This window comes from Saccopteryx leptura, chromosome 1, assembly GCF_036850995.1.
Source record: "Saccopteryx leptura isolate mSacLep1 chromosome 1, mSacLep1_pri_phased_curated, whole genome shotgun sequence".
Classification (NCBI taxonomy): Eukaryota; Metazoa; Chordata; class Mammalia; order Chiroptera; family Emballonuridae; genus Saccopteryx; species Saccopteryx leptura.
In genome coordinates, this window is record NC_089503.1 from 86,802,077 (window position 1) to 86,817,726 (window position 15,650).

General features: G+C 37.2%; 1 protein-coding gene across 4 annotated transcripts in view; it reads right to left on the bottom strand.

Moving 5' to 3' along the window:
* Positions 1–1,275: 1,275 nt before the first annotated feature.
* TRPC6 (transient receptor potential cation channel subfamily C member 6) overlaps positions 1,276–15,650 on the bottom strand; it is a 134,868-nt gene continuing 120,493 nt past the window's right edge. For 3 of the 4 annotated variants that reach the window (XM_066371194.1, XM_066371177.1, XM_066371205.1), the window contains exons 10-13: positions 14,190–14,264; positions 6,431–6,514; positions 4,035–4,110; positions 1,276–3,108 (exon numbers count right to left, since the gene is read on the bottom strand). In XM_066371194.1, coding sequence (XP_066227291.1) covers positions 2,957–3,108; positions 4,035–4,110; positions 6,431–6,514; positions 14,190–14,264 — 387 coding nt within the window. In that variant the 3' untranslated portion in view covers positions 1,276–2,956. The remainder of the gene's footprint in view (positions 3,109–4,034; positions 4,111–6,430; positions 6,515–14,189; positions 14,265–15,650) is intronic. The other variant, XM_066371184.1, reaches the window with a different exon arrangement.

Consider the following 15,650-nt stretch of genomic DNA (forward strand, 5'->3'; position numbering starts at 1 on the left):
TCCATATCTTTTTCTGCCCTTCCAGTGATTCAGTCTGCACTCTCTAAATCCAAGGGTAGAGACTCAAATGACAGCATAGGAATTCATAGTCAACACCATTCAACAGAGCTGCAGGGACTCTGCAGCCCCCGTGTTCAGCAAATACTATCATATAGTCTCCCCATTCTGATGGAATGTTTGGTTTGCTTTTACTATGTACATGGTGATAAAATTCATACTGGAATAATATTGGATGGATAACATAGACTTCCCAAATACAGTCAGTCTGTTCTCCTCAGTGAGTGTCAGTCTTTGAATCTACTGTTTCTCTCTGGAAAGACTCCTTGGTGTCCCTCACTCATGCCCAACTCTTGGCCTGGCTCACAAGATCCTCACTCCTTCATCGTACATCTGCATCTTTCATTCTTTTTAATACTTGCAGTCTTTTTGAAGCCAAATCTTCTCTTTCCCATTCCCTTGATTAATGCTGTGGTCTCTCTCCGGACTGAGTATATAATGAAACTTGGGGTTTTCAGGTACAGCCCAGTTTTCCTCACCCAGAGATTAAAATATAAATTGCACAGTGAGACAACCACACCCCAATACAGTCAATCAAGACCCCAGGTAACTGTGAGGTCTTTGTTAGGAGGCCCGCCTGGGTTTTGTTCCTGGCACTGACATTTAGCTCTTGGTACAATTTACTAAGCCTCTAAAAGCTGTTTTCTCTATTTACTGTGGTAAATAGTATTTACTTCATTCAGATGGCGTAAGCAATGCGTCAGATTAAACTAGATAATGAATGAAAGCATTAACCGCCATGCCTGGGTCAGGGGAGGTGCCCAGTAAACACTTCTCGCAGTTGTCCTAACTCCCATTTCCCTACTGGGTGACCAGCTTGTTGAGGTCAGGCACACACTTCCTATTCTCTCAGTCTCTGGCAAGGTTATAAGCAGGCAATAGATTCTGGTCATTCATTACATGCCTAATAAAATCACATTGAATTTGTGTTGTTTCTCAGTTTCAGAGTAATGAGAACAGCAGAGAGTAAAACCAGGCATTGATGTACAAAAACAGAGATGTCATTTTGTTCACTGGTGGTGGGTCTGTCACACACATGCCCTGGCCTTCAGGGAGCAGCTGCGTGGTCTGTGTTAGGCATCCTTGTTCTGTCTTCCATATGGTAGCCAAAACTTCAGGAAGCACTACATATGAGAGGAGAAATATGACAGAAAGACAGCAGTTCGGATAAGTATATTTCAACTAACTAACCACTTTATTTCAAAGGTTAAGCTGACTGCAAGACAAATACAGAATTTAAAGCCAGTGGTCTTGAGGCTTATGAGGGACAGTCACGTTTACGACCATCCTTTGACAATACGCCTTCAATTGAGCTCTTATAAAACCTTTCTTGAAACATGGTTGGTTTCTCTTTTCATCTTTCTATTAAAAAGAAATTAGAAGAGGTGCCAATTCAGCTGTACTCTGAGGAGAAACTACTGACTTGCTGGCAGGGAGGCCAGTCTCTCGCCTGGCACAACATGCAAGCATCGCAGATATTAATTTTAGTTTGTTGATTATGCATTTGGTATGAGGTTGATTTTTGCAACTTCTGGTTCAAATGTTGTCATGAAACATTTGAAAATAGACCTTTTCTGTATCACTAAATAACTTAATAAATAATACCCGCAAATACAAAATCATTAAATACAAATTTTCAGCTCTATTTTCTGCTACTTACATAAAAGTCCTTTGACTTAAATTCAGTCAAATTTGGAGCTAAACAGACTTTCTGTGACCATTTTATCTTTAAAGTGAAGTTAAATTTTTACATTTGAAGGCCTTCTTTATTGAATTAAAGCTGCAGTTTCAGTTAATGCCCAGCGTCATCTATATATTGAGAGTTTGGGGAGTTGAACAGATGAACCTTCATTTCTCCTTCACTTGTTTTAGCTACGGCCTCACAGCATCAGTCAGTAATGGCCTCTTGGTGAATGCTCACTAATACACATTTCTTTTTTATATTATTTTGGAAAGAGGGTGGAACATACTAACAACAAGAGGTAAGTATTTGCAAATTCCTTCAGCACTTTCTTTTTCTTCATATTTGATACCAAATGGGGAATTTACCTGTAATGGCCCACAGAAATGGCACAAAATTGTGCTATAATTGGACCAAATGACCACAATTGTATGGTTTTGATACTTTTCCAATAAAAGATTCTTATTTGGTCAATAATTTTTTAGTTTCAATAAACAATTATAACTTAAAGAGCTTTCAAGGGTCTAAATTGTAGGCAAAAGAGTATAGGGCAAGCTTTTCACACACGCGCACACACACGTGCACACACACACACACACACACACACACACACACACGAAGCGTGTTTCCAGGGTTCAGTGGAAGAAGCATTTTTTCATTGTTAAATACAATATTTTCAGAGAGATACATCAAAAAGTTTAGCAAAGATTGTACCCCAGTTTGCAAAGACATTATTAATCATATTTGGGGGGGATGCTATGCAGGATAAATGTTCAAACAGCATTCAATAAATGGCCATAGATTGTTTTCTCTTTAGATTTCAGGGACTCCACAGAGCAGGCAGGAAGGAGCCCAACGTCCTGTCCGGGAAATACCACAGAACGGTGTGTCTGTCCCCTGCCAGTAAGGGTGATTCCCAGGCAGAAAGCACGTAGCAGTCACTCTGTCACAGTAGATATAGCCAAGAAATCAGTTCATAAAACAAGCACCAAATAACTGGACATAATATTCATCATAATCTGCAATCTTTAGCCTGAACAATAAAATTTCTCCATGAAAAATATTAAATATTAGGGTCCCAGATGACTGTATGTCCCAAGTTATCTTTGAATATTTTCTTGTTTAAAAGGTGTTCACATTGGTAGTTAAAAAAATAGATCAGAAAATAATATGGCTTCAAGTGGACAAATAAATATGGGTTTAAGGGAAGTCTCTGCATTATCTATTGCTCTGCTCTTGATTTGGTTCCATTGATAATTTTTCCCCAAGTTTTCTAATAAGTTCTGCTAGATCTTCTGAATTCTGAGTTTTTTCTTCCAGGAGTTCATAGCGGAGACTTGAGATGTCCTGTTTAATTTCCTTCAGTTCCCCTTTGAAAAGCAAGAGTGACAAGAAGTCAACTGTAAATATGTAAATGCAGATAAACAAGCGATTCTGTGGTAGAGTGAAATCAATCTCAACTCCACACACATCTGTATTTTGAATCCTTCTTAAGGAAATGACTTCCTAATGGACATGTTTCTATTTTGTCAGCTCAGTATTTCAGTTAATGAGAAGATTATAGAAAAAAATTATAACAAAAGCCCTCTGGAAGTAAGCTAGGAAAACACTGGTGGCAAATGTTTCAGGGGTTGGGAGAAAAAGCCCCTCACCTTCCCACCACTTTCTCCTCTCTCCAAGCCCCCCATAAAAACAATAGTTACTTATCTAACTAGTGGCATCTTCCCCCAACTGGGGATAAATAGCCTATTTCCTGAGACTGTAATGGTATTGAGATTGATGAGGCCCTGGCTGGTTGGCTCAGTGGTAGTGCGTCGACCCAGAGTGTGAATGTTCTAATTCGATTTTCAGTCTGGGTGCAGAAGAGAAGTGACCATCTGCTTCTCCACCCATCACTCTCCCCTTTCTTTCTCTCTTGCTCTCTTCTCCTCCCACAGCCATGGCTCAATTGATTCGAGTGCATTGGCCCTGGGTGCTGAGGACGGCTCCATGGAGCCTCCTTTCAGGTGCTAAAAATAGCTCATTTGTGAACATGGCCCCAGATGGGCAGAGCACAGACCCAGATGGGGATTGCCAGTTTAATCCCAGTTGGGGTGCATGCAGGAGTCTGTCTCTCTATCTCCCTTCCTCTCACTTGGAAAAAAAGAAAAAGAAAAAAAAGAGATTGGTGAGAGCCTGCCTTCTCTCACCCTGCCACTCAGCCTCCAAAGCCTTCTCGCCAGCCCTCCCTCAGCTCTGCATGAGGCCCACATCTTAGCTCATGCTCAGAGGCCAGCTTGTCCTGTGTTCAACTCACCTTCGTTCACTTCATCACTCTCCTTATCGATTTGGGCTTGTAGTACATATCGTTTAATGAGCCTCTTCATTATTTTCTAGAGAAAGAAAAAAAATCCATCTCAGTTTTATGTTCATGACAAATCTCTCCTTTGGAATAATTTTGAGTCATTCTCTCTGTAGTAAGCATGTTAGAAGTGATGCTCACAGAGATTAAGATTATTTACCTGCCTGGGAATGCATACTCTCTCTAGATTTTTTTTCTCTGTCTCTAGATTTTTTAAAGCAATTTTCACATCACTTGGGATAACTGACTCAGAAATTAGTTCTTTGGAAAAGAGCAAGTTCAGAACAAACATCTAATCTTTAATTCACAGCTTGTATTTTATTTGAAAAGTATTAGATCAAGACACAGCCTTTCAGTTGGGCAGGTTAAAGGTATGCAGCACTGCAGGAAAAAATGAAAAAGTCAGCAAACAGGGAAGAATTCACTTATGGTTTCTTCCCTCTCTTGTAAAGAAATGTAGCCAGCGCTGATTTTATGCTTGCTAGTAATTTATGAGTGAGAGGTCAGTTTCGTTGTAATATACTTCCTCCAGCACCACGGTTTCTTCCATGAGGATGTGCTTTTACGAAAATCTTGTGAAAAGTAAGAGGCTCAGCACATGTACAGGAAGTCCTGAGTGAAGATATAGCGAAACCAAATATTACTACCTAAGGCTGGAAAGAAATGGTGGACGGTAAAATTCCTCATTCAAGAACTTATTCCAAGGCCTGACCTGTGGTGGCGCAGTGGATAAAGCATCAACCTGGAAATGCTGAGGTCGCCGGTTCGAAACTCTGAGCTTGCCTGGTCAAGGCACATATGGGAGTTGATGCTTCCAGCTCCTCCCCCCTGTCTCTCTCTTCTCTCTCTCTCTCTCTCTCTCTCTCTCTCTCTGTCTCTCTCCCTCTCTCTCTCCTCTCTAAAAAAAAAATGAATAAATAAAAAAAAAATCAGTAGCATTTAAAAAAAAAAAAGAAGCTCTTAAAAAAAAACAAAACTTATTCTAAGGATGTAATTGGGTTCATGGTCAATTTGTTCATAGTATTACAACATAATAGAAAAATCAACCCTTAAATGTCCATCAATAAGAGATTATTTTAATAATTATATTTGTATAAAGGAATAAAATATATTTATTAAAATTAACATGAATATATGTCTTGTGAAGTGAAAAACTATTGTTCATTATATAAGTATTATTAATTCATTAATATATTGCCCCTGGCCAGTTGGCTTAGTGGTAGAGCAATGGCTTGGCGTGTGGATGTCCTGAGTTCGGTTCCCAGTCAGGGCACACAGGAAAAGTAATCATCTGCTTCTCCCCCCTCCCCCCTCTTGTTTCTCTCTCTCTCTCTCTCTCTCTCTCTCTCTCTCTCTCTCTTTCTCTCTCTCCTCTGCTTCCCACTTGCAGCCATGGCTCATTGGAGTGAGTTGGCCCTGAGTACTGAGGATGGCTCCATGGCCTCTGTCTCAGGTGCTTAAAATTGGCTCTGGTTGCAACAGAGCAAGGGCCCCAGATGGGCAGAGCATCACCCCCAGGTGGGCATGCTGGGTGGATCCCGGTCAGGGTGCATGTGGGAGTCTGTCTCTGCCTTCCCTCCATCTCACTAAAAAAAAATTTTAAAATGTATATTATATATACATTTATATAATAATGATAATATATGTAAAATTATACACACACATATATAATCATCTGACAGAACATCTTTATTCTTCAGGGGTGGTATTTGAGGTGAATTTTACCCTTCTCTTTATGTTTTTAGTAAGAATAGACTTCTTATGATGGACATGGGAATGCTAAACTCTATGATTTCAAGACTTCATCTATTTTGTTTAGCTATGTCTCTCCAGTACTTAGAAAGTGCCTGACACATGGTAATTACTCAGTAAATATTTGTTGAATTAATGCATTATCTTGATATTGAGAAAAATATGATAGTTCATTTTCATTTAAAGAACTACATGGTGGCCCTGGCTGGTGGCTCAGTAGATAGAGTGTCAGCCTGGTATATGAATGTCCTGGGTTCAATTCCCAGTCAGGGCACTCAGGAGAAGTGACCATCTGCTTCTCCCCACTCCCTCTCCCTCTTCTCTCTCTCTTCCCCTCCTGTAGCCAGTGATTTGATTGGTTTGAGTGTGGCCCTGGGCACTGAGGATATGTCCATGGAGCGCAATAGCCTCAAGGGCTTAAAAATAGCTCAGTACTCAAGCATCAGTCCCAGATAGGGTTGCTGGGTGGATCTTGGTCAGGGTGCATGCAGGAGTCTGCCTCACTATCTCCCCTCATCTCGTCTAAAAACTAATTACATAGTTTGAGATTCTATATGTTACAAATAACTAGCCTTATTTCTTTAAAAATTCATGCTTACCTGATACTGTCTTGGAGGGTTATTGAAACTATTTAACTGGAAATCTTCTGAGCTTCTTATACTTGATTGTTTACTATGCCCAAGCTGTAATTTGGAAAAAATTAAAAATTTTTTCTTATCTAATTTTTTAAAAATGTGATGAGATTTATTAGTTGTATAAATAAACTAATAATTAGTTTTATATAGTATACATAAATAATATTATGAATATATGGTGCCATTTTAACTTCACTTTGCTTAATATTCTACCTACCAAGACAAATCATAGGCACTTGAGGTGTGCTCAGTCTCTCAATGACTATCAGAGATTGTCAGAGGAGTCTTTTAGACCTTGTGCCCACAATCATGTTGTCATGAGAATAATGCTTTAACCTCCCCACAAACATATATGTAACAGAGGAAGAGGCAAAAGAGTTGGGAAAGTAATGGCTCAGAAGCCCACTGATGAGGAATCAACAGGCCAGTATGATTGACTACAGCACCCACGCCTGCAGTGGGTTTTGATTGGGGATTCTGAAGAAATGCCACAATGAAACTGTTGTGGGACAGAATTTAGGTGCCAAGAAAACACTAATTAATCCATCTGAATCTTAGGATCTGTATAGTATTCAATTTGGGGAGCATTTTTCAAGTAATATATTTGCTTGAATAGGCAAATAAAAAATTAAAGCAATCTATAATAAAGGTTTTAACATACCATGTTAAAATGCTAAGAAGATAATTTAAAATATTCTTCAAGTCATTTTATAAAAAATTAAGGATTTTACAAAAAAAAATAAGGAGAACCTAAGTGAAACAGAGCAGCTCCAAATTTGTATGTTTGGGGTACACAACTATTTACAATTAAAATCTTGACTTCAATACTTGGTCTTTAAATGCCTACATGATGAATTAAAACAGCTATGTACACATTTATGAATTGAATAAGTATGTCTTCTATGTATAAGGTGCTGTACTAGGTTATGGGTACTAATGAAGAATGTAAGCAATTATAGTCTAGCTAAATTACAATAATAGGAAAATATGGCCAGGCTGACTAAACCCATAAAAAATAACATATAATATTGATAATATTGTTTGGATAGCATTTTTTTTCATGTCATCATTTACTCTTTTCTTTCACCCTCTCTAAAAATATCAGCAAAATGTACATTATTTTATTTCTATTTTATTTCATATTTATTTTCAAAAACATTAAAATAAAATTATGCAATTGATCAAAACAACCAAAGAGAGGCAGCTTAGATTCTTAATGGCACTGGACAGAAACCTGAAGACTCCCTCTGGCTCTGCCCAAGTTAGCTGTAGATCACTAGGCAAGGTGCTAAAACACTCTATGATCTCTTCTGACATTGAAGGGAGTAGTCTAATTGACCCCTTTGTTCCTTCAAGTTATTTTAATTTATGAACTTATGAAATTAATGTAAAACTAAACACATTTTAATAATATAAAATTTAAAATTTTGACCTCTACTTCAGGACACTCAAGATCATTGGGGGAGAGTGGCCTTGGGAATACAGCTTGAAGACTAGAATTTCATTCAAGGCCATAATGAAATAATTAGAGTGACCAAGTAATATTAAACCACCAGGATTGTCATTGGATGCCTCTTTGTCAAAGAAAAAATGAACTCGGGATTTTCAGCATGGACAGTGTATATGTTCATCTCCACTTGTTATGAACTGCTGTCTCACTTCAGTCATAAGTAAAAAGAAGACATGAACTCAGAAGCATGTGTGTAGTTTAGCAAACCTTCCTTTTGTTGCTAAGTCATTTATCCAAAAGAACAGTAAAAAATAGCCTTACTTTGAAAACAGAATTTTTTAACTGCTACTGAAATTCAACAGAGAATTAAACTTCAGTGCCTGGTTCATTATTCTGGAAACATTCTAACTTGTATTGGTAAAAGATGTACTTTTATTTTTTTAAAAAGAACAATAAAATCAAGAGAAACTAAAAAAAAAAGGAAAAAAATATATATATATAATTTATTTTTACAATAGTTTTCAAACTGTAATTTATACTTTAAGGACATCATTAAGTGTGATGGCCAGGTTCAAGTTCACTTTCACCGCCCAGTTTTTATGATAGAGCACGGAGGGTGAGGACAGCTTCATAATCACAGAAAAAAGATTCAGACAAATGGAATCTTTGTGCATCCTTTACTTTCCATTCATGAATTCACATGAATGCACATGAATTCACATGAATCTCATGGTTGCAAATCATTAATGTCATGTCTCATTTTTTTTCATTAGAGGCTACTAATATACTCAAAGATGTTCATAGAAAGAAGAAAGTAAACATTTTGCTTCCTGGGATTTTTTTATTATTATTAAGACAAATGTGTGGTCCTTAATACTTGATGTGCCAATCATCCCCAATTAAGGCAGCTCCATGACACACCATACATAAGGAGATAATCCTTTGTTTTTTTGAAAACTTAATATTATAGTAATGTCTCAAGGGCTGCTTCAATTAGCTCTTTCCCAATGTACAGCCTTTGTGTTTACTGTTTCCAATTCCTGAAACCCTCTTTACCTGACTGCCTGGATGACTAGCTCACTCTCATCCTTTGGATTTTTGCTTAAAACATAAGCTTCTCAGAGAAGCTTTTCCTGCTCACCCATGAAAAATAGTTCTCGAGTGAGGTAGGCCTTTTGTTTTCTTCATAACATACTTCACAACTGACAGCTTTCATATTCCTGGCTTAGTCACACATTTATTGTCCACGTTCATCAGGCTGTATGGATAAATGGACTTTGTTTAGTTCACCCCAATGTCCCCAGTGCCAGCACTGCCTAGCACATGGCAAGTGCTCAAAATTGTTGGTTGTTAAAGGAAGTGGTGAAGAAAGAACTGCTTTTGAGTCACTAATGGACCTCATTTGGTTTCTGGACACCTTGCTATATAAGATACATATAATCTAGGTTCATAAATCAGTTTCTTGCAGCTCAACTGCATGATGAAGATACATCGGAAACATGGTGAAATGGTTTTAAGGCATAAGGTAGATGCCTTATAAAGTAACACACTGGATAGCAAAGAAGTAACAGTGCTAGGAAAGCCAGAAAATGAAATTCTCCTCATTTGAGAATGCATATGATTATGGATTTTCCAAAGAGTAGATCTCAAAGTGTCAATGACCATAGCTACAGTGTGTTCATACAGTTCAGCCCAACATGCAGTTCTCCCATGCATGTACTCAGTAGTCAGAGTTCAAGGTTTCTCAATCGAGACATTTTTGACACTTGGGCTAGATAGGTCTTTATTGTGCTGGCTTTCTATGCATTATAGAATGCTTAGCAGCATCCATGCTCTCTACCCACTAGAATGCAGTAACAGCTACCCTCTCTACTTGTGACATCCAAATATCTCTCCAGCTATTACAAATTCACCCTGGGGATTCCAGTGGGGGTAGAGGAGGGCAAAACCACTCCTGGTTGGGAAACACTGGTATATTTAAATGGTATAAAACTGAACAGGTGTAAAATTATCGAGAGCATATTTACATGACTAGTTCTGCTCTTAATCTGAGATACAAATTTAAATACAAATGTAACACTTATTAAGAAAATTTTCTAAACTGAATCTAATACATAAAAGATATTCAATAAACAGGTTAAAATTGAATCATACAAAAATAGTATGTAAGAAGAAACTTACACAATGTTGCAAAGAAGCATTATAACCACTTGGTGGCAGAAAATTCTAATATATAATTGTTTCTATGTACACTACTAAAATAGACTGGAAAGTCAAGGGAATTCAATTTGTGGCATGAATACTATTTAAACATTAGGGATTTGGTGTTTATAGATCACATTGACAAGTATAATGTGATGAGAGTGGGAAGGGGAAGTTTGTTCCTGATTAATGCACAAATATACATGCCAATTCTGATTGATTCATTGTCTACCCATTTTTAAACATATCTTCTACCACATTCCTTGCATTCGTCATTTTTCTTTTTCATTTTCTAAGAATTAGTTTATTAGCATTTCTCACCGCTTTGTAGCTTCACTGTAGAATTAGAGTGAGTAAGGACACTAAATAACTTGATTGCTATTCATTAAGAGGAAAAAGTAAACTTCACTCTTTGCACTTTATTATGTTTTGGACATAGCACAGTTCTGACAGTCTCCCATTCCCCAAAGCATGAAACAGCCTGAGGCCAGGAGCAAGCCATGCACTGAAAAGGCACAGGCAGTGCAATGAGTCATCAGGAACTGCAGACATGACATGAGGCCATATGGTGCACATACGCCTGCTTTAAAATCAAGCAGATGTGAATCTGAATCTTGGCTTTGTCACTCATCTGAAATGGGACTTTGGGCAAGCCATTTCACCTCTATTAATCCTCACATTCCCCATGTATAAAATAGGGAAAGTGGTGTTACAACCTCCTAGAGCTAATGTGAAGATTAAAGAGATAAGATATGTAGATAATGTAGCTTGATAGACAGTAGGTTCTACAAGTGTCAGTAGCTGCTGTTGTTACACAAGTTATAAATATCTACCATGTGGCCTTAGGCCTATTTCATGGTTAGTTTTAATCTAGTTTATTTATTCTGCAGATACTTTGCAAATACTGCTTTTTACTGACATGTTCAAGTTCATGACTAAGTTATTTAGGGAATGAAATATTCAGTGATTCCCACACCCAGATGAGCATCAGAATCTCATGAGGTCTTATTAAAGTACACATTTCCAGGCCTCATTGCCAGAGACTGTAACTCAATAGGCTTAGAGAGGGCTGGGAATTTGTACAAAGTCACCCAGAGAAGCAGTCCTGGTGATGAATTAAAACCACTACTTTGTGTGATTGTTTCAGCAGATAATTAAAAAGACAGCCTCTGATCTAATTAACAGCTAAAGGATACAATTCCTGGATATATAACTGATTTTTTAAAAATTCCCCATCTCACTCAATCCACTGTAGAACAGACCAAACATTTTAAAGTAACATGTCTATGCTCCACATTTGCTGTGTCAGGTGTAAAAAATATGCTCTAAAACTGACGACTTGAAAGTGACCTGTCTTGGAGCTGGACCACAGAGGTTGTGCAAGAGGTTATCTGGCATGTTCAGGTTTACATGTGTAATTTTAGATGTAACATGGTATGGCTATTCATTAAGATCAACTTTTCATTTAGGCTATCCTCTCAGACTGTATATCTGAAAAGCTAATGCTAGCAGCCACCAAAGTCAGAACCTTCAGAAGGATATGATCAAAACTAATAAATAGGTCTGCTTACTTTGTTTCCAAGAGTATTTTTATATGGCTCACCCTCCTGATTTCTATGGTGCACTTGAAGCAGATGTGAAGGAAGTATTTGTGCAACCTAACCTCATTAACCTTCTGGGAATCAGAGAAGAATTGAGTGAATCAGAAACTTAACCATGCTGTTTTAGACACAGACCTCATAGAAAGGAATAAGCAAAAGCTATGTGAATTGGGTAGGGAAGAATGAACCATGAATGTTCTTAGCACATATCAGGGCCCAGCTCAGTAACAGTGGGCAAAGATGATTGGGAATGTAAGTGGTTGCTTTAAAAAACATTTTCTCAGAAATATGTATAGCTAATGTATCAGGAAAAAGCAAGCTATGTGAAATTTGCCTAAATTCTGTTCATCACAGCTTACATGGCAGGGGAAAATAGGTAGACACTTTCATTGATTTGGTCCTCCAGGAATCAGACTCCGAGACAAAGTCAGCTGTGTGAAAGGCATTTGGAATTATGCCTATGAAAGAGAATAGGGAGTAGGAGCAAGGGAAGGCAGAGCAAGCCTCCAGACTGGGAGGCTAAGCTCCCCTGTGAAAGAGGGAAAGGTAAAAAGATTGTCTGAGAAAGTCAGCCAGTCCAACAGGGAACTCCAGTTCAAGGATTGCCTCCAAAGGGGTCCCGTGATGGCAAGAAATGTGCAGGACCTAAAGAGCATGGCCATTGCAGGAAAGCCAAGGGGATCCCAAAGGTGCTGCAGCTGAAGGCTGTCGGCTGATGCACCTGAAGCAGGCTCTCTCCTGAAGGAAGGTATGAATGGCACATCTTCATGTAGACCACGGTAGTCATTACACAAAAGGCTCTCAGATGAATGAACTGATATTGGAATCAACATTTTGCTGATATACAACTACGGTCAGTTACCACATGTTTAGTATTGCTCTTAAAGAATTTGCTTTAATCCAGGATTAAAATATGTGCTATTAAAAAGTATAAGGTGATCCAAGCCTTAGTTAAAAAATATAAAATGTATTTTTCAGATGACTAAAATAAATTTTAACATTTTACATTTTTGGAGAAACTCCAAAGAAAGTATTTGATCTCATAGGTACTATAGTTTCTATCATCTAAAAAAAGGCATTTGATTTCCCTTGAATTTTTCTCATATTTGTCCAGTGATTTTTGGTGTCATGCATTCCTCAAAATTTTAGTACAAGTAGTTTTTTACTGGAAAAATATAAAATCCAACTTACACTGACTTATATTTGCAAAATTTTTATTGAGTTATTTATACCCAAATAACAAAAAGAACCACTTCTCTATGACCAGTACATTACATGTGTATAGTGTTTGTAATTTTCAAAGCACCAATTTAATCTTCCCAACAGTCTTGTGTGATGGGCTGTATAACTTCATCATCCCTATTTTATAAATAAAGAAACTGAAGTTCAGATAAGTTAAATGAATTGCAAAACGGGCAGAGATGAGATGAGATCCCAAGCTTCTCAGTACTTAGTTCAATTCTCTTGCTATAGCAATAATTATGAGTATTCTTATTGTGTTGGGGGAGGTAATATAGCTTAAAAACAAAACAAAAAGCCTCCTCCTCAGCATTTGTGTCCCATGAAGTGACTGTAGCACAGTTCTGGCTAGAGTTATAAGAACAGAAATTGCTGGGAGGCACTTTCTGAAGAGTGGTGACAGATTGAACTGGCATGCCCCATTCTTCCTTTGCCTTTATTCCTTCTTCATGTCTAAAAAGAGGTGAAGCTGTCATCTTGCATCTTATTATGACAAAAAAAGTTCAAGAAAATCACTGAGATCCACCACTGGTAATAGTCCTGTAGTACTTTATTCTGCAATTAAATGGGAGCAGAAAAATAACTATCTTGTAAAACACCGTGATCTGGATTTTTATGTCCAACTGAATGTAAGTCCTTATACATCGCCCTTCTCCTAATTAATTCATGTGTAATTTCCCTTTATCAATAAGCATTTCTTGTGCCTCTATATGTATGCTACAAGAAGGAAGCAAATATCCTCATCATTGGGGATTCTGACACTTCAATAGAGAGCATATATATTTCCGAGGCCCATTGCTCATTATAAACTATGCCAACTATAATAGCCATTAAATTCTCACGTGCCTTTTTTGACAGATTTTTGGTTACTGACAAATGAGGAGGCTCTCCTAGATGTGCATACTTTGCACCTGAACAGCCAATAGCTTAATTATATATCTTTCAGTTCCTGACAAGTTCCTCTATTATTGTGATTTTTCCTTCTTTATATCATTATTCCTATAGTCTGCCATTCATAAGTTCCCAAATATACACATAATTTCTTTGGCTTATTAACTGCACATAGGTTTATTTCCACCTCTCAGTAACAGATTCTTTGAGTGTTGTTAAAATAAGTTTTTTAATGTGTCTAATTTCTGTTTCTTGACATTGCTTCTGCCCATTTGTTCTTTTTCCTGAAAAGATAAGCTTGGTCATATGCATGATTTCATATTTTGAAAGATGATCTTACCTGTTTTCTGTCTAGTGATAATTTGGCAAGATTTTCATGACTTCCCAAAATTTCAAATTTCTTTTCTTCATTTCCCTTTTAAGGATAGTTAATACAAATGAGTATAACTGTTAATTGTACATTTGGAATTACAATATCAATTTTACTCTTTCTTTATTGCATATTTTAAAAGCCAGCTGGTCAAACCCTTTAGCAAATTTCAATAAGAGAAAAATATGCTTATTGGGGTCTTCCCTTTGGACATTGAATTCTCTCATATTACAGTTCTAATTACAACTTAATTTTATTAAGTAAGGTAAGGAAATTTTTGCTACTCAACCCTCTGAGTTCTATGTTATATATCTGGAAGAATGCTGTATATGGCATATTTTTCCAAAATTCTAACACAAAATAATCATAATACTGTGGATATTTAAAGAGGATTTTGAATTTTCCAAGTACTTTTTAAATTTATTTGATTTAATCTTCATTTTATAGCTATAACTTTTATTCCCATAGTGCATTTGAGAAAACCAGAGCTCAGAGAGTTGATTTCTCACTTGAAAACCCCAAGTAGTAAGTGGCAAACGGAGCAGGAATTAGAATGTTTCCCTCTTCTTCAATGACAAAATGTTATAATTGCAAGGAACTTTTACAATCATTTGGCTCAATTGCCTACAAGTGTAGGAGGATCTATATATTCTAATGTTAGTCATCCAACATATTGATCATTTTCAATGTGGAGGAGCTTATTATTCCATTAGACAGTCCACCACCCTGTTGCTACAAGTTTGCTTTTACATGAACTAAAATTGAACTATTTTCAACTTTGACCTATTGCCTCTCTTCCTATTTCAAAGGTAAAAAAATAATTGTACTTCCTACTCAAAAGTAGGGTTTTGAAAGATACTGTGTTCCCCTTCTGTCCTCCTTCTTCAGATGAAATTACTGACTCCCTCAATTCCCCCTCATACAACACTCTATCCATACCTGTCCTAGTACTCCTCCTAAATGTAGAGTTCTACATCTAGCAAAGTTTTTTTGCATAGAGTAAGCACCCCACACAGTTGTGTACAACATTCCACATGTTCTTTAAACATTTCTGAACATACTGCCACTAACCTATTCCTTCATTTAAGCAATATACCTCTTTTATGGTTTATTGAGATTGCATTGCTCATGGGATTATTATTTCCAACTAGTACCCTTAGATCTTTCTTTCTTGAACTACTTACTGCCAAGTCTAGTCTCCCATAATGCAGGCGAGCAATTGATTCTGAACTTTTTAGTGTAGATGTTACTAAAGAGTGAATTCCCTCAAGTCATAATTAGCTACTGGTGTTTTGCCTAGTAGTAGAAATTAAAAGTGAGGTGAGTGACATGTAGCCACAACAATAAAAATGGGTCGCTGAATCTCTCTCCCTTCTGCACCAAATAATGTATTATGTTACTGTAGTTACATTTCATGAGTGTTTTCTTATA